This window comes from Trichosurus vulpecula, chromosome 2, assembly GCF_011100635.1.
Source record: "Trichosurus vulpecula isolate mTriVul1 chromosome 2, mTriVul1.pri, whole genome shotgun sequence".
NCBI lineage: Eukaryota > Metazoa > Chordata > Mammalia > Diprotodontia > Phalangeridae > Trichosurus > Trichosurus vulpecula.
In genome coordinates, this window is record NC_050574.1 from 139,137,990 (window position 1) to 139,159,917 (window position 21,928).

Sequence of the window (21,928 nt, forward strand, 5' to 3'; positions counted from 1 at the left end):
GCCATTATGATTAGTTAGGAGATGGATGCTAGGTCTTTTTAAAAAACTTTATAAATGACCATTGATATAATGTGTACAGAAATCTGCAAACAAGTGACACTAAGTTCTTAGATTAACAATGTGATGTTGATACTTCTTAATTATTAACAATGGTCATAGAATTCTTAAGTTCTCCCTTAAGTAACTCTAGTAGTAGTTTCTTTTCCTGTTGTGGAGATCCACTGTTAGAAACCATTAGAGGTTATATGGCTATCATTTCAACCTTGAATTCCAAAATATGAATTAAGTATTCATATTGCATTACACCTTCTTCCTCACAGTATATTATTTTAAAATCCATAAAGAGATTTGGTCTCTTTGAGAACAAGTTTTCTTCTATCACATAATAGAATCAAAATCTAATATTAAGAGAAACAATGAGAAAATAGATGACTGGTGAAAGGGAAGTTGTCTCATTTAGCAGGAAGGGTTGAGGGGCAGCTGCTCCCTAAACAAAATGCATTTGGAAGAAGTTACCACCAACTTCAGAATCTCATCCTAGAGTTTGGCTGTTTAGTTGACATCAGGTAATTCCATTTAAGTTATAAAATTTCCCTTTTGTGCCCTCTTAATAATTTCTAATATTTTCTTTTGCAGCAAATGGTCATTGAAAATGCCAGAGAAAAAATACTAAGCAACAAATCTCTACAAGAGAAACTTGCAGAAAATATCAACAGATTCTTGATTAGGTGAGATATGAATCAAAATATCAAACCATATCTTACCCAATCTAAAATCTGTGCTCAAAGTATTTTTTATGTGTTGCAGTGACAGTAACGTTGCTCAGCTACCCAAGCAAGCAGATAGCAATCCTACTGAACAAGAGGCTTCAATTGATGAAATCCTGGGACTTCAGGCATGTATAAGTGTGTGTGGTGGTGGGTGTGTGGGTGTGGGTGTGTACACAGAGTATAAAGTAATTGGAGTTTTTTATGTTTCCACTGATTTTTGCAGGTTATCGTATAAATTTACAATTTTAAAACTTTAATTTTATCCCTATTATTACTTCAGGACTGGTTCTTTAGACTAGTGATATGTTTTCTCATCAAAAAGGGAAACTGATTAAATAATAGAATTTGACTAGCTTTTGAGAGCCACCTTGAAAATAACTATGTAGATTGGTTACTCATTTTTTGTTTTTAAATCTCGCCTCTTTCTTTGTGTTACATGACTAGTCCTCCAACTCATTTTAACATATAAATGCTCTCCTCAGGAGGAGAGGCCTCTTCTGCATCCATCATAACAAATATATTTAGCACCCGTTTTATGCCAGATACTAAGCTAGGCATTGTGAAGAACACCGTCGCAACCCTTAAATAACTTTGTATCTAATTGGAGGCACAAGGAATAAATACATGGAAGTGAAGTTAAAATGAGCGCAGTAGTACAAGCACAATGACAAAGTAGGAGGGGCTGTTTATTTTCCAAGTCTGTGACATACATGTGATGATAACCACTTGAAAGGAGCATTCTCTGTGGAAAATGACCTAAAGGTAGGAAGTGTTTTGAAACACTGTAAAAGCCAGCACCAGTTTGTTGAGAACTCTGGAAACACTCATTTCTAGGCTCTTAAAATTGATTTGTGGGTTTGGTTTTTTTTTTTAAGATTTGTATCAAAAGTAATGATTAAAAACTTGTTTTTCAAAGGCTAGCATCTGATTTGAGAGTGTATGCTGTTTCTTACCATGATTAATAGTGGTTTGACACTTGATAAAATTTAGCATAGTTTTGTAAAACAAAATATATGTTTATATCCCCAGCACTTAGCACAGTGCCTGGCACCTGAGATGTTGTATCTCTTTGTCCATCTGTTGCAACAATTCATCTAGCAGCTGCTGTGGGGGTGAAAAATCAACACAAGCCCAACAACAAGAACGCTGCCAGTGCAGATTCTTTTGATCTGCTTTACTAAGGAAAGCAGCGTTAAGGAGTTAACAGTCTTATTTCAATCCAACATGCAAATATCATTCACTTAGGTGAGGGGAAAAAGCCAGCACCCTGAACTTCAGAGCAAATACAAACAAATTACAAACATACATTATAAACAGACCAAATACAATTCATAGTTACCAAGAAAACATCTGGGTTGACTAGCCGGGAGACTCTTACAGCGGCTGCCCAGAGTCCCACACCAGCACTCTTCCAGTAAGTGAGAGCCTCTGCAAATAGCTCTGTTCTCTCTTTTTACACACTCTTTAGCCATCATTAAACATCTCTGAGCAACTAGAACTTAGGCTCCTACTATTGGCTTTGGTCTTAGCAACTCCCTTTAGGACCCTGAGGGCTTCACACCCACATAGGCTTAGCACCTACTAGGTAGGGGTTTGGGCCCGGGGTTTTGCACCTAGTAAGGCTCAATAAAAGACAATTAATTTATCCTCCTAAAACAGTAAAAAAAAGTCCCAACTTAATTGATGCTACACCATCTCAATGGTATCGTCACTGCTGATTTTAAGCTTGGGCTGACTTAATATAATTCTTCTTAAGATGTATTGTATTCTACATGTTCTTTGAATGCATTAGTTTTTTAAGAACTGGCAAGTGATTCTTTTGCTGCTATGTTCATTTTCCTTAGACTTGTGATTGTTGTATTTTGAATTCTTTTGCAGAGTGAAATTCACATGTCTGAAGAGGCTATACAGGATATCCTGGAGCAAACAGAGTCAGATCCAGCATTCCAGGCTCTTTTTGATCTATTCGATTATGGTAAGACCTTTCAGGCAATTAACTCATCTATTTTGTTCTGCTTTGTTTAGAATAATGAGATTTTTTTTCCACTTCTCTAGAGAACACTAGTAGTCAGTATCCTCTTGTCAGAGCATCTCAAACAAGCTTTTTGCTCCATTTCAACAAATACTATACATTGTAATCATGATCTCTAATCTGAAGAAACTTTAGATAAGAGAAGGGAGCTCTTTGTAACTCCTTAAGCTTTTTTTTATTAAACCATTGTAGAAAATTTTGTCAAGTACTTGTTGAAGTTCTGATATTAGCCTAGCTTTATTTTAGGCAAGGTCAAGTTGTACAAAAGCAATAAAACATTTTATTTCTTCCCTCAAGAGTCTTTCTATTTTGGGGGAAACCAATGTACTTACATGAAATACCCTAGACAGTTAAAAAAAGCAATCTACCAAATGGTATAGGAAAATATCCTGCACAACTGAAGTTTGTGCTTCTTTTCTAAAGCAGCATGAATTGTTCCTTTCTTTCTAATGTGTGTGTACTTAATCAGAATGTTGAGTTATACGTAACTGTTTCCTATTTTGAAAAGGTAAAGGAAAGAATAATAAAAGTGTATCACAAGGCATTTCTGGTCAGCATTTGGAAGCCAGTCAGAATGTCTTAGTAGAGGAAACTAATCTAGCAGTTGGAAACGCTTTTGGAACCGAGGAATCTAGTAAGTATCTTTATTGGTATTCTCAATCAATATTTTAATTTTCACTTTCCAAAAACTACTAATTTATATGTCATTTAATTTAGAATTTTGTTTACCAATGATAGTAAAAATAAATTGTGTTTTAGCCCTCTTGGTGCCCTCTTCCCCAAAGGAAAATGTTGCACCTAGTTCCACAGTAACTTTTGAGCATGAAATTATTGAACTATAGTTTCTCATAATAATTTTTCTTGTCTGAAAATCACTTGTTTCTGGACTTTTATTGAATATTGATTAGATTTCATTATTACTTCATGGTGCTTCCCATAGCCAATCTTGTCTTTATAGCAGTACTACCAAACTCAGTCTAGGGACAGTGCCTTGCCCCTAGTAAGCATATAACAGATACTGGTCAAACTTGAGTCAGATTCTCTGCTCTTGGAACACATACATCCAGTACTTCCTCCTAGCTTATCAACACCACGGAAAATACCTTTGTTTTGATAATGATACTACCCTCATAAAACCCTGTAATGACTTCCCAGATTTTTATGGATTAAGTCCAGGTTCTTCTTTCGTCAAAGCTTCTTGTCAGAATATCTCAGACTGTTTTGTTTCTCTTGAATTCATCTGTATTCCAGTCCTCTCCTTTATTTGAGTACAGTTGCTATTTCCTTTAGAACTTTTCCTCAGATCAGGGAAAAACTTACTGCTCCTGACCTTGTGTGTGTATGCTAAATACAAAATTCATACTACTTCTTTCCCTAAAATAGCTGTTTAGTTTTGCTTGCTAAGCCCTAATATGCACCTAACTTTAGTACATATGACAATGTAATACAAATAGCATGGTCTTTTCATATGTTCCAGGTTTTTTAATTTCTGCTTACTATGTATACTTTTTGTATACTGTGTATACTTACTATGTATACTTTTTTTGTCTATATCAATGTTATTTCTTTTAAAAGGCAGCATAATCCACAATTTTCATTGTATAAAACCACATAAATTAGATTTTAATAAATATTTATTATGGAAATTACCCCTGTTGTTTCCTTAGGTATTCAGAGTTTTCAGCAATTTGAGCAGCTTCAGCTGCTAGTCAGAAAGATTTTAAAGATGGGAAGGAGGAAAAGAGAGACATAGAAAAGTTCAGTATAAGGAAGTAGCATGACTGGAGGAAATTAAACATATTAGACAGGGGAGATATAAGAAAAAAGTGTTGAAATAAGTTAGGGCAAGTCTTCTAGTCATTAATACTCAAAGCCACTTAAAGCTTTTTTTGGCCAGCAAAGTTTTTTTATAACTTTAAAAACAAAAAGCAAAACATTATATTATTTTGTGCTTTGGTAAACTTAACCGATGCTAGGTAAAGTGTAATTTGGCTGGTAGCATACTGAATCTTACTTATGTACCATATACACATACACACATCGCATATGACTAGATGCCGTATTTCACACACAAATATCAGATAGTAACAGTCTGGTAGAATTTTAACATTTTTATCTTATTTGTTGATAAAGTTAGAATTGTTATTGGTAAAAGTAGACAAATACTCATAAAATTTTTAGAATAAAAAAGTTTCTCAAGGTTTATGCTGTTAGGCCAAAGATGATCTTCATTAATAAAGTAATTAGTAAAGTAGAGAAGACAACCTCCTCAGCATCTGAATCCCCTTACCTTGTGATCCTCTAAGCTAACCTATTGTTTTGCAGATGTCCACTCTGTTGAGCCTCCATTTTGTACTGACTATCAAACTGAAGAGGCATGTGCCTTGAAGGATGGCGGTGGTGATGATCATCTTAAGAAACAGGAAACCCAAGAACAGTGTGCCCCAGTGGGATCTACCCTACAGAAAGAAACATTTAAAGCATCCTCATGTATTTCTCCTGAACAGAGTTGTAACCTTGAAATCACCTTTGAATCTGTGCCTAATTTGAATGACTTTAACCAAAGAGGAAATTCTGGCCCTGAATGCAATGAGCCGTGTACAGAATTGTACACAAATCAGCTGTCCAATGAAAATGAAATGTCTTTGGAAATTGAAAAAGACTCTTCAGTGTCTAACATCCCAAACACATCCGAACTACATCCTGATCAGTCTGATATGCCTCTGGCTTCGTTTGCTTCCCTTGATGGAATAGCAGAAAGCAATGAAAACTTAACAGACCACAGGAAAAATTCAAACCATTTTTTACCGAATATTTCATTAACTGGAAAAACATCTCAAAATAGCCAGTCTTGTGGAAGCCCCAGTGATTCTGTAAAACTTAAAACAATTTTTCATAGCTCCAAGTCACCAGATTGTAGTGAAATTCAGCAGAATAAAATTGAAACAAATGATATTTTGCCAGTTCAATCACATCAGCCTTCTGATTGCCGGGACGATTCTTCAAACCAGAGTAAAGTCTTACCTGGCTCTGTTCAAAGTTCAGGTTTAAATTTGTCTGATCAACACAAAATAGAGGGCCCTCCTGAAGAATCTGTCACTTCAAGCAAACAGTCTAGTAGTCAATCTTTAGTGGACCCATGTCACTTGGAAAATAAAGGTTTGCCATCAGAGCCCTCCAACTCAGAGGAAATAGCATTGGAATCACAAGAGCCATCATCTTCTGTAAAAGAAGATAGTGGTGCTGTTCTTCTGTCCCCTAGCAAAAGTGTTGAATGTAGAGAAATTGAAATGATCCCCACTGAGAGTAATCCTACAGAATACAGTCATTCTGTTCCTTCAGAATCCCTGTGTTCTTCAGTGGGAGAGATCAACACTGAACCTCAAAGTACTGGTGAATATGAACATTCTAGAGATTCCTCAGCAGAAGTAGATCCATCAAATATAGTATCACTCAAAATTATCATCAGTGATGACCCATTTGTCTCAACCGATACAGAACTAAACAATGCTGTTTCCAGTATCACTGGAGAAAACTTGCCTACTATAATCTTATCTTCTCCAGCAAAATCACCAGTCAAAAATGTAGGATTAGTTAAATGTTTGACTTCAGAAGAAACTTCAAATACTGTTTTATCTGCTGAAAAAGTAGGGGACTCAGCCTTGGGAGAACAGAGCCTTTTAGTGCTCAAACCTAAAGACTCTGTAACAAATAACATACAGAACGATGACTGCAGCACATTTTCAGCAGCTGTCACATCAAGTGTTTCTCAGGATGGAGGATTTATACAGTTGATGCCAGCAACAAGCACAACTTTGATGCCAGCAACAAGCACAACTTTTGGCAATTCCAGTAATATCCTGATAGCTACCTGTGTGACTGATCCAACAGCCTTGGGAACAGCTGTCACTCAATCTAATGTTGTAGTTTTACCTAACAATTCTACACCTATGGCTGCTCAGCCCCCACCACCACAGCAGTTACAGACTCCTCCAAGATCAAACAGTATGTTTGCCGTGAACCAGGCAGTATCACCTAACTTTTCACAAGGTAATTCTAAGAATATTTCAGTGGTATCTTTCTGGAATGGACTCAGATTTTATCGTTGGGTGGGAATAGGAGTTTAATTGAGTAGGAATAAAGTAAATATGTAAATGAAATCCTCAAAGGATCATCATGAATACATTCACAGTCTTACTTTAGCTAATTCCTCCAACCAGACTTGTTTCCAGAGCTGCTTATCAAAGTGTAATGTTTTGAATTTTCCTTTTTATTTTCCCACTTACACCCTGATGGTGTTGACAAGCTGTGCAAAAGGGACTGAATAACTAATATACTTATTGAGCACCTGCTATAAATCTCTACATTCAATCCACTGCTGAGGAAATAATAAAAAAGCATCTGACATGGTTGCTATCCTTGGAGAGCTTGTGTTACCTTAGTTGGAGAAATAGTAAATAATTGCTGAAACTGCATGGCACTGACTCTAATTAATTGCAGCTGAACTTCAGAGAAATAGAAGGCCTTATTCAGGAGCAAGCAGGCATAACTTGGATTGGCTTTGAAAAAATGAGTCAAGTTTGGAGAACTTGGTGTGGTGTTCCCCAAGTATCAATTGGGTGTTCCAGGTATAGGGAACAGCCTACTAATCCCTGAATAATTAAATAAGCATGCTTCCTTTTATATTCAATAGTGATATCTAATTTCAGTAAGCCATTCTGTGTTTTACTGCTTTTCCAGTAAGGTTGATGGGTTTACATTAATTGGTTGGGATCATGGCATTGGCTATGAAAGTTTTTTCTGCATATGTGGATGGAATGTGGGAATGAAAGAATACATTTATTAAGTGCTTCCTATGTGCAAAACATTGTGCTCGGTACCAGGAATACTGATAGAGAAGCAAGACAGTCCCCGTTCTCCAGGAGCTCTTGTTCTAATAGGGAGCAACAACACAGGTAGGAGTTGCAAGTCAGTTGGAAAGGCTCTGTGGTCCATGAGGTACTACAGCAAAACAAGTGGTAATATATCTTCTTTAGTGTCATTTCCATAATAAAAACACCTATTTCTGATGTTGGACCATTTCATAGTAGCAAAGATTTTGGTGGTAAGAACTTTCTTTTCCAGTTTTTTAGTAGATGTGGCTATATCGAGACGGCAGAAGCGGCAGCAGCTACAAAGTAGTGGCCAGATCATTTCACAGAGATTGTTTCCTCGAATGATAATTCCTAGACTAGAAGGTGGTCTAAGGTTAACGTTGTTGCTTAGGCTTACCTTTCTATCAATGACAATTGGTCAGCAGGGATGGCAGGTCTGTTCTCCAGAGCGATCATTACGCTTGATGAAGTCTATTGGGGCCGGGCCAAAAGGAAGGCCGGTGATCTGGGTGTCACTGCTATTACTCGGGCTCTAGGGGTTAGGGGCCTACCTCCATCAGAGTCTGAGGTATGGTGGTAGCAATGGTTTGATTTCACCAGGTACAGGTGAATCACAGGTAAGTCTTGTGACTTAACTTTGTAAGCACCATGTTCAAAACCAACTGTGATAACCTACCTAGATAAATAAAAATGTATTTTATACTTACCTCATTCAAGAGGATTGTTGTGATTTGATCCTCCATTTCTAAAATCTTATTTAGTTAAGATAGTTGCTATGGCATTTAGGATGGTTGAAAGCAATACAAAAACTACTTTAAGTTCTATAAAGATGTCTTAATTTGACATGAAGACGAATGTGGGTTCTTAAAGCCTATGTCAGCAAAGTACACACTCTTTCATGTCCTACTGATCTGGAAAGGTTTCAGTTAGGAGCCTTGAAATATCCAAGAACAAGTCTAGCAAAATTCAAAAAAGTTCATCACTGAAAAGTTGCCCAAGTTATAAATTTTTTCAGCTACAAATACTCATGAAGACCATTAGAGGGACTGCAGTGGAGAGTATCCCACCAATAAAGTCAGATTTTCAAAATGTTAAGAAAGGAGACAGGAAAATATTCATTTTGTACCTCTTGTGTCCACTCTTGCCATTACTACTGAGTTAACAGTTATTCTGGGTTATTTCCAAGAGAAAATGAAGATGAAGGAAGAAAGTATAATTTTATAGAATCGATTGCAGAGTGTTAAGATTATTTATTATAAGTAAAAAACTTCATTATTTTTAATTTTAGGATCTGCCATCATAATTGCCTCTCCAGTTCAGCCTGTGCTCCAGGGAATGGTAGGAATGATTCCTGTATCAGTAGTAGGGCAAAATGGAAATACTTTTCCAGCCCCTCCCAGACAGGTAACGTTTCTGGTTTGATGTGGGTTAAAAATGGAGGGGTGAAAAGTTTCAAGCATACTTTAATGTGAATTTTTTTCCCATCCAGGTCCTGCATATGCCTTTAGCAGCACCTGTCTGCAACAGAAGTGTTCCTAAACTCCCCGTTCCTCCAAAATCTCAAAAGGTCCAGGGAACAAGAAACAAGCCTAGTACAGGTACATTTTTAAGTTGACTAGGTAATGTCAGCTTTATATTCTTTGCGTTTCCTTGTTTGCAGCAACTCTCTTTTTTCTGCCAAGAATCCTTTTTGAATCTTCTAATAGAAGGGGACCGTTAGAGATCACCACCTACTCCTAAATATTTTGAATACTTGGAGCTCTTACCTCAGAAGACAGCCCATTGTTTTTTGAACAGTCCTGCTATTATAAAACTCTTCTGTATCTCCCTATAACTTAGATCCTTTAGTTCTAAATATCTAATGCCTCTTCTGTGTGATTGTCTTTTCAAGTATTTCAAAGTGGCCATCACAACTGCCATTCCATCCAGTTTCCCTTGCTCAGTATCTTGATGTTATCTGACTTCTCTTTCCTTAACCTCTCATTTCCAATTTGTTACTAATTCTTTTCAATTCCACTTCCATAATATCTCTCTTCAGTCTCTTCCTTTCATCTCCCGCTGCCACTTCCCTAATACACACCTTTATTACCACCCACCTGGATTGTTTCTTAGCCTTCTAAGTCTTCTTGCCACTACTTTTTCCGCTACTCACTTCCCTCTTTAATATTACAGACTAATCTTCCTAAGGCATAGAAGTACCTTTCTCAACTCTTTAGTAGTTCTGTCTTATATGTTGAGTAAAGTTTGAGCCTTCTTTTGCCCTTTTCCAATCAGTATTACTTAACTTCTCCAGCCTCACCTTATCCTTCTCCCATTCATCTACACCATTCTCCAACCAAACTATTCACCATATTTTGTACATATTTTGTACAGCATTTGTGTCTTCTCTCCCTATTGGACTATAAGCACCTTACGGATGATGACCTTATCTTATCTAACTTTCCCTAGCATCGTGCTTTAGAGAAAGTAGGTACTTGACAAATATCGAATACAAAACACACACCCCAAATTAGAAAAAAAAAAATCTTATCTAACTTTCCCTAGCATCGTGCTTTGGAGAAAGTAGGTACTTGACAAATATCGAATACAAAACACACACCCCAAATTAGAAAAAAAAAAATCTTATCTAACTTTCCCTAGCATCGTGCTTTGGAGAAAGTAGGTACTTGACAAATATGGAATACAAAACACACACCCCAAATTAGAAAAAAAAAATTGACCAGTACAAGCATCTCCAGTGCCTTCAAACATCCCTCATATGAAATATGCCATCTAAATGCCCTCCTGGACACAAAGTCCAGTTTATCTTATCAATGTCTTATATAAAATGCTGTCAGCACAATGCGGATTACAGAATCATACCATCCCTTGATTTATACTATACATCTGTTAAGCCTAAAGTTGCATTAGCTTTTTAGGGAGTGGCATCAGACTGACTCATTGAACTTTCAGTCAACTAATCTTTTTCACTGTGGTCATAGCTATTAAGCTAGGTCTCCTCCATGCTGTATTTTGTACAGCTATTTTCTTTCTAAATTTGGTGTTATATAGTTTTTGTCTAACTGACCCTTGCAGCTTTGTCATCTACAACCTGGAAATAAGCCATCTATTATCATTCCAAGGGATTGATGGAAATGTTGAACTGAACCTGTCAAAATTGATCCCCAGTCGTTAGTCCACATTACTTGGCATGACTTGTTCTCATTGAACCTTAGCTCCTAGTGATTAATTCAGTTAAATTCAACAAACATTAAGCACCTGTTATGTACAAACCACTGTTTTAGGTGTTGGGGATACAGAGACAGGAAAAAAATATTCCTTGACCCTGAGGAGCTTAAGTTCTACAAGTGGGATCCAACATATACACACATAAGTAAATGCCAAGTAACTTAAGGATCAAGAAAGCATTAACAGTGTAGGAGATAAAGAAAGGTGGCTCCTGGGCTAAGTCTTGAAGGAAACTAAGGATTCCAACAGATAAAGGTAGACAGTGAATTTCAAGCATGAGTCATGGCCTGTAAAAAAAAAGTATGTAGTGGAGGAAGATAGAATGCCAAGTTTGTAGACTAGCTTGTAGGCCAGCTTTGCTTAAATGTAGGATGTTTGAAAAGAAGTAATATAAAACAAGCCTGTAATGAGAGGTGGAAGCCAAGATATGGGAAGCGAGTATGTATTTTGTCTTAGAGGCAAGAGAACCACTGAAGGTTTTTAATAGGTGGGTGACATGGTTAAAACTTTGATGCTTTTGGTGCTTTTTGATGATTTTCAGCAGCTCTGTGATATAGAGATTGGATAGCAAAGAAACTAGAAGGCAAAGAGCTATTAAAGTAGTTCAGGTGAGAAGTGCCTGAGCTAGGGTAATGGCCATACTTCAAAACCAGTACTCTTACTACTTTATTGACCTGAAGTCAAACTGTTGATTTTTTGAATGAAGAGGAGATGGACATGAAAGCCATAGTGGAGTTAGAACAGACAAAAACTTTGCACTTTGGTTGGATAGGGGAGATGGGGATTTGGTAGTGAGAGGAGTTGAAGATGACTCTAAGGTTGCCATTGGATGACTGGGAGGATGGTAATATCTTCAACAGATATACAAAAGTTTAGAGAAGGGATAGATTAAAGGGGGTTGGGGGAAGAGAGATGATGAGTTTTGCTTTGGACATGGGAAGCTTGAGGTACAGATAGGACATCCAAGTAGAGAAATTCAGTAGTTGGCAATGTAGGCCTGGAGTTGAGGAGATTGGGATTGGATGTTAGGAGTTGTCTGCATAGAAGTGACAATTGGGTCACTATGGGAGCTGAGAGAGAAGAAGGCTCTCACCAGTTTCACAGAGTACTTATATTTAGTGGAAGGGAGGTCAGTGATGGAAGGTAAGAAGGAGTGATCAGACAAGAAGAAAGCAATAACCAGGAAGAGGTTAACATTGTCAAAAGTTGCAGTGAGATTTTGGCTATGAAAGGAAAAAGAGAAATAGGATGATAGCTTGAGATGGAGATGGAAGGATCAAGTTAAGATTTTTTAAGGATGAGGGAATCCTGGGCATGTTGGTAGAGATGATAAAAGAAGGAATTAGTGGAGAAGGGAAAGCAATAAGCCCTTAGATAGCACCTTCTGTGTGTCAGGCACTATGCCAAGCACTTTACAAATATTATCTCACTTTGCCCTCACAACGACTCTAAGAGGTTATCCCCATTTTACAGAGGAGGAAACTGAGGCAAACAGGCGTAAAATTACTTGTCCAGAGTCACACAGCTAGTAAGGCCAGATTTAAACTCAGGTCTTCTTGACTCTAGGCCCAATACACTGTGGCGCACCACTAGCTGCCTCATAAGTAAGGAGAAATTGCTGGTGCAAGGGGGAAAGCTCCCAAAAGAGGAATTAGGATCTGGTGTGTGAATTAGAGTAGCTGGCTTTAGCAAGAAGAGCTTCTTTCTCAGAATTCAAAAAAAGAAAGGGGAAAATGCTGTAGAAGAATTTTCAGATTGAATAAGGAAAAAGCTCACACATGGCCTGTGACTTCCATTTTCTCAGTAAAGCAGGTGGGAGTGTGTAAAGGCCTTGAGGAGAGAACATTTGGAATCCCAGCTCTATGAATAGAGAGTCAGCGAGGGGAAAATAAAAAGGGTTTGCCATGCAACATTGAGGCCTAGTTGTGATTAACTAATATTTGTGGGTCATTTCAGTGTACCAATTTCTCTAGTAGCTTTCTACAGCATTTGAATAGGAGTGCAGAGTGGTAGGTATCATCCCCTAACCCAATGATTGGGGTGTGGTTTTGGCAGTAATTGGACAAGGGAACAAGGGATTCCAAACTATAGTTGAACTGGTCAGCCATTAGGTTATCCGTCAAAGAACAAATATTAAGTACCTACTATGTGCTAGGCACTCTGCTATGTACTAGAAATAGAAAGGCAGAAAACAAGCCCTACTCTCAAGGACCTCGCAGTCTAATTGGGGAGACAACATGCAAACAGCTATGTACAAACAAGATATAGACAAGATAAATTCCCTCAGAGGGAAACTTGCAATAAGGGGGATTCTGCCTTTTATAAGAAGGTGGGATTTTATCTGAGGCTTGAAGGAAGCCAGGAGGCAGAGATGAGGGAAAGCATTCCAAGAATGGGGGATGGCCAGTGAAATGCACTGAGTTAGGAGATGGAGTATCTTGTTTGAGAAACAGCAAGGAGGCCAGTGTCACTGGATCACAGGATGTGGAAGAGAGCAGGGGAGTAAGGGATGGATAAAGTATAAGAATATTGGAAAGGTAGAAAGAGATGAAGTTATGAAGAGCTTTGAACGCCAAACAAGACTTGAAGGGGAAGGGACTTGAGGCAAGGGAGACTAAGTGAAAAGCTCTTGGCAGTCTTCCAGGCTTGAGGTGATGAGGGCCTGCACCATGGTGGTGTCAATGTCAGAGGAGAGGAGGGGGCATATTTAGATATTACAAGGGTAAAATTGACGAAACTTGACTGCAGACTAACGTGGGTGGGTGAGAATGAGGAGTTGAGGATTATACCTAGTTTTTAAACCTGGGTGATGGGGAGGATGATAGTACCCTCAACAGTAAAAGGGAAGAAATATGGGAAGGTTTGAGGAGATAAGTGTGAAAGTTGGACTGAGATCAGAGTAGGGGTGCATGAGGTGGTAGCCTGGGAAGACTAGTCATGGCAGAGGGAGACATGGAAAGATGGATATGATCAGAGAGGAGAACTGAAGGATTCAGGACCTTGAAGATAGTAGTTATGAGTAATGGTGAAATCTAAGCTATGACTATCCCTGTAGGGAGGTGAGGGAGAGTGAATATGTGGGTCATGGAAGCTGAGGTCAACGAAGGGAAGTCAGTGCTGGAGGGGACAAACGCATGTATATTGAGGTCTCAGTATGAGAGTGGTGATAGAAGGCTATTTATAGGTGTAGTTATTGATCTTCTTAAAAAGGTGAATGACAGTTTTAGACTTTTTTTTTTTTTAAATCTACACCAAGAGATGTAAATGTATAGAACAGCCCTCAATAGAGGAGATAATGCAAGTGATGATAGCAGAAGGATAGTCAGGAATGGCAGTCATGAGCAAAAGGTATTTCTCCTTAAGAGGAAGAGTGGAAATAATGGGCAGGGAAGTAATCATCTGGGCTGATGAGGAGCAGACTAAGATAAATAAAGATGAGAGTTTAGAGTAATGCATCACCAGAAAGGGAAACAGAAAGTGAGAGTTTGCCAGATATGGGATACAGAAGGGCCCAGTCCTCCAGGGTCTGAGCCCAGCATTGGTACTAGATGGCTTCCATAGTTTATATCTGAAACACTGGGAAGCTGTGGGCAGATACAGCAGACAGAAATAGAAGGAAGCTCTCTCCATGTTCTTCAGTTAATAAATACCTAGTTCCCTGTGAAAGAATGAACTCACAAACTTTATCCCATGACAATTCACACTTGGACCATACTCTGCCTCAGAAGCAAGTACTACTTCTGAGTTGACAAAAATCTGAGTTGACAAAAATGAAAGCCACTACTTTATTTTCTTAATACTTCGAATCCATTAGTTAATCTATTGTAGAATCTTGTTAACTTTGGTTTCATAACTAGCTCAGTTACATTGGTACTTCTTTTCTATGGTGTGTATCTGTCCCTTGTGCCCCATTCTTAATGTATCTTACCTTTATCATTTCTCCTTTTTTCTTTTTTTTTTAATTTTTTTTAAAATTTATTTAACACATTTAGTTTTCAGCATTGATTTTCACAATAGTTTGAATTACAAATTTTCTCCCCATTTCTACCTTCCCACCCACTCCAAGATGGTGTATATTCTGGTTGCCCTGTTCCCCAGTCAGCCCTCTCCTCTGTCACCCCACTCCCTTTTTATCCCCTTTTCCCTTCCTTTCTTGTAGGGCAAGATAAATTTCTGTCCGTGTATCTCATTTTCTAGTTGCATGCAAAAACATTTTTGTTTGTTTTTGAACATCTGTTTTTAAAACTTTGAGTTCCAAATTCTCTCCCCTCTTCCCTTCCCACCCACCCTCCCTAAGAAGTCAAGCAATTCAACATAGGCCACATGTGTATCATTATGTATAACCCTTCCACAATACTCATGTTGTGAAAGACTAACTATATTTTGCTCCTTCCCACCCCATTACCCTTTATTGAATTTTCTCCCTTGACCCTGTCCCCTTTCGAAAGTGTTTGTTTTTGACTACCTCCACCCCCATCAGCCCTCCCCTCCATCATCCCCCCCATTTATTTTTATCTTCTTCCCTCTTCTTTCCTGTGGGGTAAGATTCCCAATTGGGTATGTATGGTATTCCCTCCTTAGGCCAAATCTGATGAGAGCAAGATTCATTCATTCCCCCCTCACCTGCCCTCTCCCCTCCTCCTACAGAACTGCTTGCTCTTGTCTCCTTTATGCGAGATAATCCACCCCATTCTACCTCTCCTTATCTCCCTCTCTCAGTATGTTCCTCTCTCATCCCTTAATTTGATTTTATTTCTTTTAGATATCTTCCCTTCATCTTCAACTCACCCTGTGTCCTCTCTCTCTCCCTCTCTCTCTCTCCCTCTCTCTCTCTCTATATATATATGTGTGTGTGTGTGTGTACATATATATACACACACACATAGATATATACATACATACACATTCACCCATATATATATATAAATAAACATATATGTATGCATATTCCCTTCAGCTACCCTAATACTGAGGTCTCATGAATCATACTCGTCATCTTTCCATGTAGGAATGTCAACAAAACAGTTCACCTTTAGTAAGTTTCTTGCAATTTCTTTTTCTTGATTACCTTTTCATGCTTCTCTTGATTCTTGTGTTTGAAAGTCAAATTTTCTATTCAGTTCTGGTCTTTTCACTGAGAAAGCTTGAAAGTCCTCTATTTTATTGAAAATCCATATTTTGCCTTGGAGCATGATACTCATTTTTGCTGGGTAGGTGATTCTAGGTTTTAATCCTAGCTCCATTGACCTCCGGAATATCGTATTCCAAGCCCTTCGATCTCTTAATGTAGAGGCTGCCAGATCTTGGGTTATTCTGATTGGGTTTCCACAATACTCAAATTGTTTCTTTCTGGCTGCTTGCAGTATTTTCTCCTTGATCTGGGAGCTCTGGAATTTGGCGACAATATTCCTGGGAGATTTCTTTTTTGGATATACTTGAGGAGGCAATCGATGGATTCTTTCAATTTCTATTTTGCCCTGTGGCTCTAGAATATCAGGGCAGTTCTCCTTGATAATTTCTTGAAAGATTATATCTAGGCCCTTTTTTTGATCGTGGCTTTCAGGTAGTCCAATAATTTTTAAATTATCTCTCCTGGATCTGTTTTCCAGGTCAGTGGTTTTTCCAATGAGATATTTGACATTGTCTTCCATTTTTTCATTCCTCTGGTTCTGTTTTATAATATCCTGATTTCCCATAAAGTCACTAGCTTCCACTTGCTCCAATCTAATTTTTAAAGTAGTATTTTCTTCAGTGGTCTTTTGTATCTCCTTTTCCATTTGGCTAATTCTGCCTTTCAAGGTATTCTTCTCCTCATTGGCTTTTTGGAACTCTTTTGCCATTTGAGTTAGTCTGTTTTTTAAGGTGTTGTTTTCTTCAGTGTATTTTTCAGTATTTTTTTGGGTCTCCTTTAGCAAGTCATTGACTTGTTTTTCATGGTTTTCTCGCATCCTTCTCATTTCTCTTCCCAATTTTTCCTCTACTTCTCTAACTTGCTTTTCCAAATCCTTTTTGAGCTCTTCCATGGCCTGGGACCAGTTCATGTTTTTCTTGGAGGTTTCTGTTGTAGGCTCTTTGACTTTATTAATTTCTTCTGTCTGTATGTTTTGGTCTTCTTTGTCAGCAAAGAAAGAATGCAGAGTCTGAGACTGAATCTTGGTGCGTTTTCGCTGCCTGGCCATAATCCCAGCCAACTAACTTGACCTTTGAGTTTTTCAGTGGGGTATGACTGCTTGTGGACTACAGAGTTCTATGTTCCACGTTTGGGGGGGATGCGCCAGCTCTGCCGCACCAGCACTGCTCCTTCCCCAAGAACCCCCAACCCGAACTGGGCTTAGATCTTCAGCAGGCTGTGCACCCCTGCTCTGATCCGCCACTTAATTCCTCCCACCAGGTGGGCCTGGAGCGGGAAGCAGCAACCGCCGTAGCTGCCCCCCGGGCTGGAAGCCGAACCGCAAACTCCTTCCACTCCCACAGCTTTTCCCACTAACCTCCGCAGTCTTTGGTGTTTGTGGGTTGAGAAGTCTCGTAACTGCTGCAGCTCACTGATTCAGGGCACTCTAGGGCATGCTCTGCCCGGTTGCTGGTCTTGTTTTTTTGTTTGTTGGTCCACGCCGCTCAGGCTGGGCTCTGCTCCACTCTGTTCCCAGCTCCCAGCTCCATGTGGGATAGACCTCACCCAGAGACCATCCAGGCTGTCTTGGGCTGGAGCCCTGCTTCCCTCTGCTGTTTTGTGGGTTCTGCCGTTCTAGAATTGGTTCAGAGCCATTTTTTATAGGTTCTTGGAAGGACTCGGTACTGAGCTCACGCTATTCCCTGCTTACCAGCCGCCATCTTGGCTCCGCCCCTCATTTCTCCTTTTTCCAGTCCTTTCTCTCTCCCATTAATAAATGCCAGTCCCCTGCACCTTTATAAATGTCCCAACTCCCAATCCCTAATACTTTTCCCACATAATTTCCAAATCCCTTCACTTGACTGCATTTTCTGGCCCTGCAAGCCACCTTTCACACATGGCATATCCTAAGGCTTTTACTATAAGATCATAGATTTAGAGCTGGAAGATACATAAGGGGTAATCTAGTCCAGTCCCTTTATTTATAGATGAGGAAGCTGAGGCCTAGAGAAGTTAATTGACTTGGGCAAAATTATATAGATAATAAGTAGGAAAGCTAGTAATCAAAACCATGGACTCCCACTTCAAATCTAGTACCTAATATTTTATTGATTCAGTACCTGAAACCAAACTACACAATATATATAATGTCTTTTGCTTTATATTTAATATTTAATTTTATTTAATATTTAAATATTTCTTAATCTACATAATTTGCTATTTCTTAGCAAATTAATGAGTAAATACTTAACATATAATTAAAATAAGTCCAATGTATTTACATTTAGTATGTGTCTCTTGCTTTATTTATGGTGCTAAGCAGGCCTGGTAGGAGAAGAGATGTCTAGGTTAACAGAATTCACTTTATCAAGGCATTAACAATTTTTTTATTAGCAAATAGTATTTAAGATTAAATACACACTTTTAAAAATAAACACCTCTCCTGCCCAGAGCAGTGTGTTTACTTTGACTTTTCATTTAATCATGTATTCAAGTTTATCACAAGAGAACTTTCCCAAGGTCACTGGACTTGGTCTTAAGTGGGTTTGAGAATTTAAAGCTAGAGGGTAAAGTTTTCTTCAGTCAGTAGACTTCTAGTTTCAAAGTAGTCTGTGCATGTGTTTGTTTCTTCAGAAAACTCTATGCCAATAATATGTAGAAAATATTTCAGTTGTATATCACCAATCTCTTCTCTTACAGGTGGGTATAATTTCTCCAAAGGATGTTTTCTGTCTTTAATTGTTTGTATTTTAATAGTTCCAGGAAAGTTGACAGCCAGCTTGGGAGATTCTTTAAGCCATCCAATTGGTTTTCATACACATAGGTGAGCACAAATGTTTTCTTCTATATTTGTGTTATTTAAATGGTAGCATTTTGTTGCTGAAATATTTTTCCTTTTTTACAGAACTCTAATTCCTGAAAAGAATCTGGCTACAGATCTTGGGAAGAAATTAGAAGATACCACAGTTTCCCTTTCAACAGAGAGCACAGTGGTGGCTACTGGCAAACCACATGAAAGTCACAGGCGTGTGCTCTGCTTTGATACTTCTCCTGGAGTCAACATCCAAGGGTCTAACAACAAAACACTGTCTCAAAACAAAGAAAGGAATGACATTCCCTTTGTTACCGTGGACCCTCCCACTGTGTCATCCTCCACTGTAAAATCCTCTTTTAATGTCAAAAAAGAGAGGGAGAAACCTTCTGGGCCTAAGATTTTATCACAGTCAGAAATTGCCAGCAGTAGAAATACATCTGTGAAAGAAACACAACCTGAAAAAAAGACCTCACTGGCTGGCCTGGTTCTTGATTCTTTTCATAAAGCAACAGCTAATAAGGAGAATGAGCTACAAAGGGATGTGGAAAGGCAGAAGAATCAGGAAGCCATCAAATTATCAAATGGGCATCAGAACAGTCCTCTATGGAATGAGAAAACTACTGCTTCAGTTCAAGAACTGACTAAAAAACAGGGGCCATCTTCAAACACTAAAAACACTGTTTCAACAGGGACAGCTTCAAAGGAGCTAAAACGAGAACAGACTAATAAATCTGCCAGCCCTCTAACTAAAAACAGTGTAGAAAAATTACATGACCTTCATTGGCACAGCCCAGCAAACAGACTCCCCAGTACTGGGGATTTACCTGTGCCTCGGACACCAGGATCAGGAACTGGGGAGAAACATAGAGAAGAACCCTGTGACAGCATCCAGACTCCCACCAACAGACGTTACAGTGATGAGAGTGGCACTCCCAAGGGAATGGTCCCTCCTGCCACTCCAGATTTACCAGCCTGTAGCCCTGCCAGTGAAACAGGGAGTGAAAATAGTGTAAACATGGCAGCTCATACTTTAATGATTCTCTCGCGTGCTGCTATCTCAAGGACTACTTCAAAACCTCTCAAAGATAATACACAGCAATTTAGATCTTCAAGGAGCACCACCAAAAAAAGGAAACTAGAAGATTTAGATGAGTGTGACCGAACTGCCCGTTCTTCCAGTAAAAATCTTCCAAATTCAACGGTGCCAGTAAAAAAGAAAAAAATTAAGGCAAGTCTGAAAGCTTTTTAAAAGTTTATTATTTTGTTTTCTTTGAGATGCAAATTAAATAGTTTTCCATTGCTTTACTGATGTCCATTCATCTAGCTGATCATTATCTTAATAATTACATACTAACTGCACATAATACCTTCTACATTAATCAAATGTGTTACTGTAAGTAGAACTAGGATTAAGACTTAAGTTTTCTGACACCTTATAATCTTGACTTCCATATCCATTTGTTCATTTATCCAATTGATAACTTACTGTGTGCTGTCCCTGTAAATTGTCCTATATGTATTTCCCCAAAAAAGTGGCACATTACTTCTTTCAAATATCCATTTATCTAAAACATTTTAGCCCTTCAATGTACTAGAAAGGAGGTGCACAGATGGTATTTCCAATTTTATTTTTATTTATTATTTTGTATCCAATTTTCCTAAATCATATGGGTCAGCAACAGTGATAACAACTTTTAAAAAATGCTTTGTGAGAAATGTTTTCATGCTATTTTTTAAATTCAAATCTTGAGTGTTTTTAAAAAGTTAAGATTATATACACAGGGAATCATTCCTAATAATATAGAGAAAGTAGTGGTTACCATTGTAATTGTTAAAAAGTGCTTTCTGTTTTCCTCACAACTGCCCTTTGAATTAGATAATACAGGGAATATTATCCCCATTTTACAGGCAAGGAAGTCACACAGGTAATGATTATTATCATTAGGATGAGTTCATTTAGAATTCAAAAAATTATATACATTTATTACTATATGAAATCTTTATATAAAATAATTATAAACTTGTATTTATTTTTATATAACTATAAAACTGCTTATCTAAAGTAATTTAGCATTTTTCTGACATTTGGAAAAAAGGCATTTAAACATAGGACACTGAAGAGGAAGGCTGAGACTCATTGTGGTTATGTGAATCTGATGTTAGTTAACATATTTTTCTTCTCTCAACAGAAAAAGAAGCTACCTAATTCATTTCCTGCTGGAATGGATGTGGACAAGTTTTTGTTGTCTTTGCATTATGACGAATAAGAGTTCTAAATTATTAAGAACATTAGCAATTTATTACTATGAGTAGGAAAAATCTGAGAGCATGAACTGCACTTTCAGTGCACTGAAGTTACACTTTACAGCTATATCATGCTGTTTCTAAAGCAGCTTGCTAGTTTGTACATAGACTTGATTTAGTATATTTTTATTTTGGAAAAAGCACTTGCAGAAGTATAAAGCCATTAATCTGCAAAACTGTACAGCTACAACAGTTGCATATTGTAAATACTGTGTAAAGTGTATTGAAATTGAATTTCAATTAACTAAATGTTCTGAAAAGCCTGGTTTGGTTTGGTTTTTTGTTTTTTGATTACCAACCAATTTCCAATTCACAGATTTGTCCTTTAGAATAGTTTCATTTAATTCTTTGGGAAAAAAAGTAATTGTTTATAGTCAGTCTAACAAGACATTTCTAAGACTTAGCCATTAAACAAATTATAGGTAAGGCCTTAGAATAAGAGTTTGATAGGTTTATGGGGTTTTTTTTAAAGTGTTTCCTCTACCCCTCCTTGTTATCACTTTAAAGGTTGTGTTCCTGATTATTTTTTTAAATAATTAAAAAAAAAACAGGGAGAAACAAGAGCTTTAAATATCCCTTATGGGTGTCATTCTGGTCTCTTAGTTAGAGAGGGAGAATTTTATAAGATATTTAGTGTTTTGATCTGTTGTGTGTAGGGATTTTTACAAAACCTTAAATGGTTAGACTATTGAGCCATATAAAGTTTGCTTTTGTAGTTGAAAGTTCCCCAAAATGTACATATTCCCCCTCCCGACCCCCCCCCCAATACTGGGGCTTTTTAAAAATTGCACTAAT

The 21,928-nt window shown here is 37.9% G+C and overlaps 1 protein-coding gene across 1 annotated transcript in view; it reads left to right on the forward strand.

Moving 5' to 3' along the window:
- LOC118838088 (protein NPAT) overlaps nt 1-21,898 on the forward strand; it is a 49,394-nt gene extending 27,496 nt beyond the window's left edge. Inside the window, exons 9-18 of the mRNA XM_036745298.1 lie at nt 637-728; nt 808-895; nt 2,649-2,745; nt 3,311-3,436; nt 5,128-6,852; nt 8,965-9,080; nt 9,166-9,274; nt 18,772-18,838; nt 18,920-20,057; nt 21,019-21,898. Of these exons, the coding sequence (XP_036601193.1) occupies nt 637-728; nt 808-895; nt 2,649-2,745; nt 3,311-3,436; nt 5,128-6,852; nt 8,965-9,080; nt 9,166-9,274; nt 18,772-18,838; nt 18,920-20,057; nt 21,019-21,096 (3,636 nt within the window). The 3' untranslated portion in view covers nt 21,097-21,898. The remainder of the gene's footprint in view (nt 1-636; nt 729-807; nt 896-2,648; nt 2,746-3,310; nt 3,437-5,127; nt 6,853-8,964; nt 9,081-9,165; nt 9,275-18,771; nt 18,839-18,919; nt 20,058-21,018) is intronic.
- The last annotated feature ends 30 nt before the right edge of the window (nt 21,899-21,928 follow it).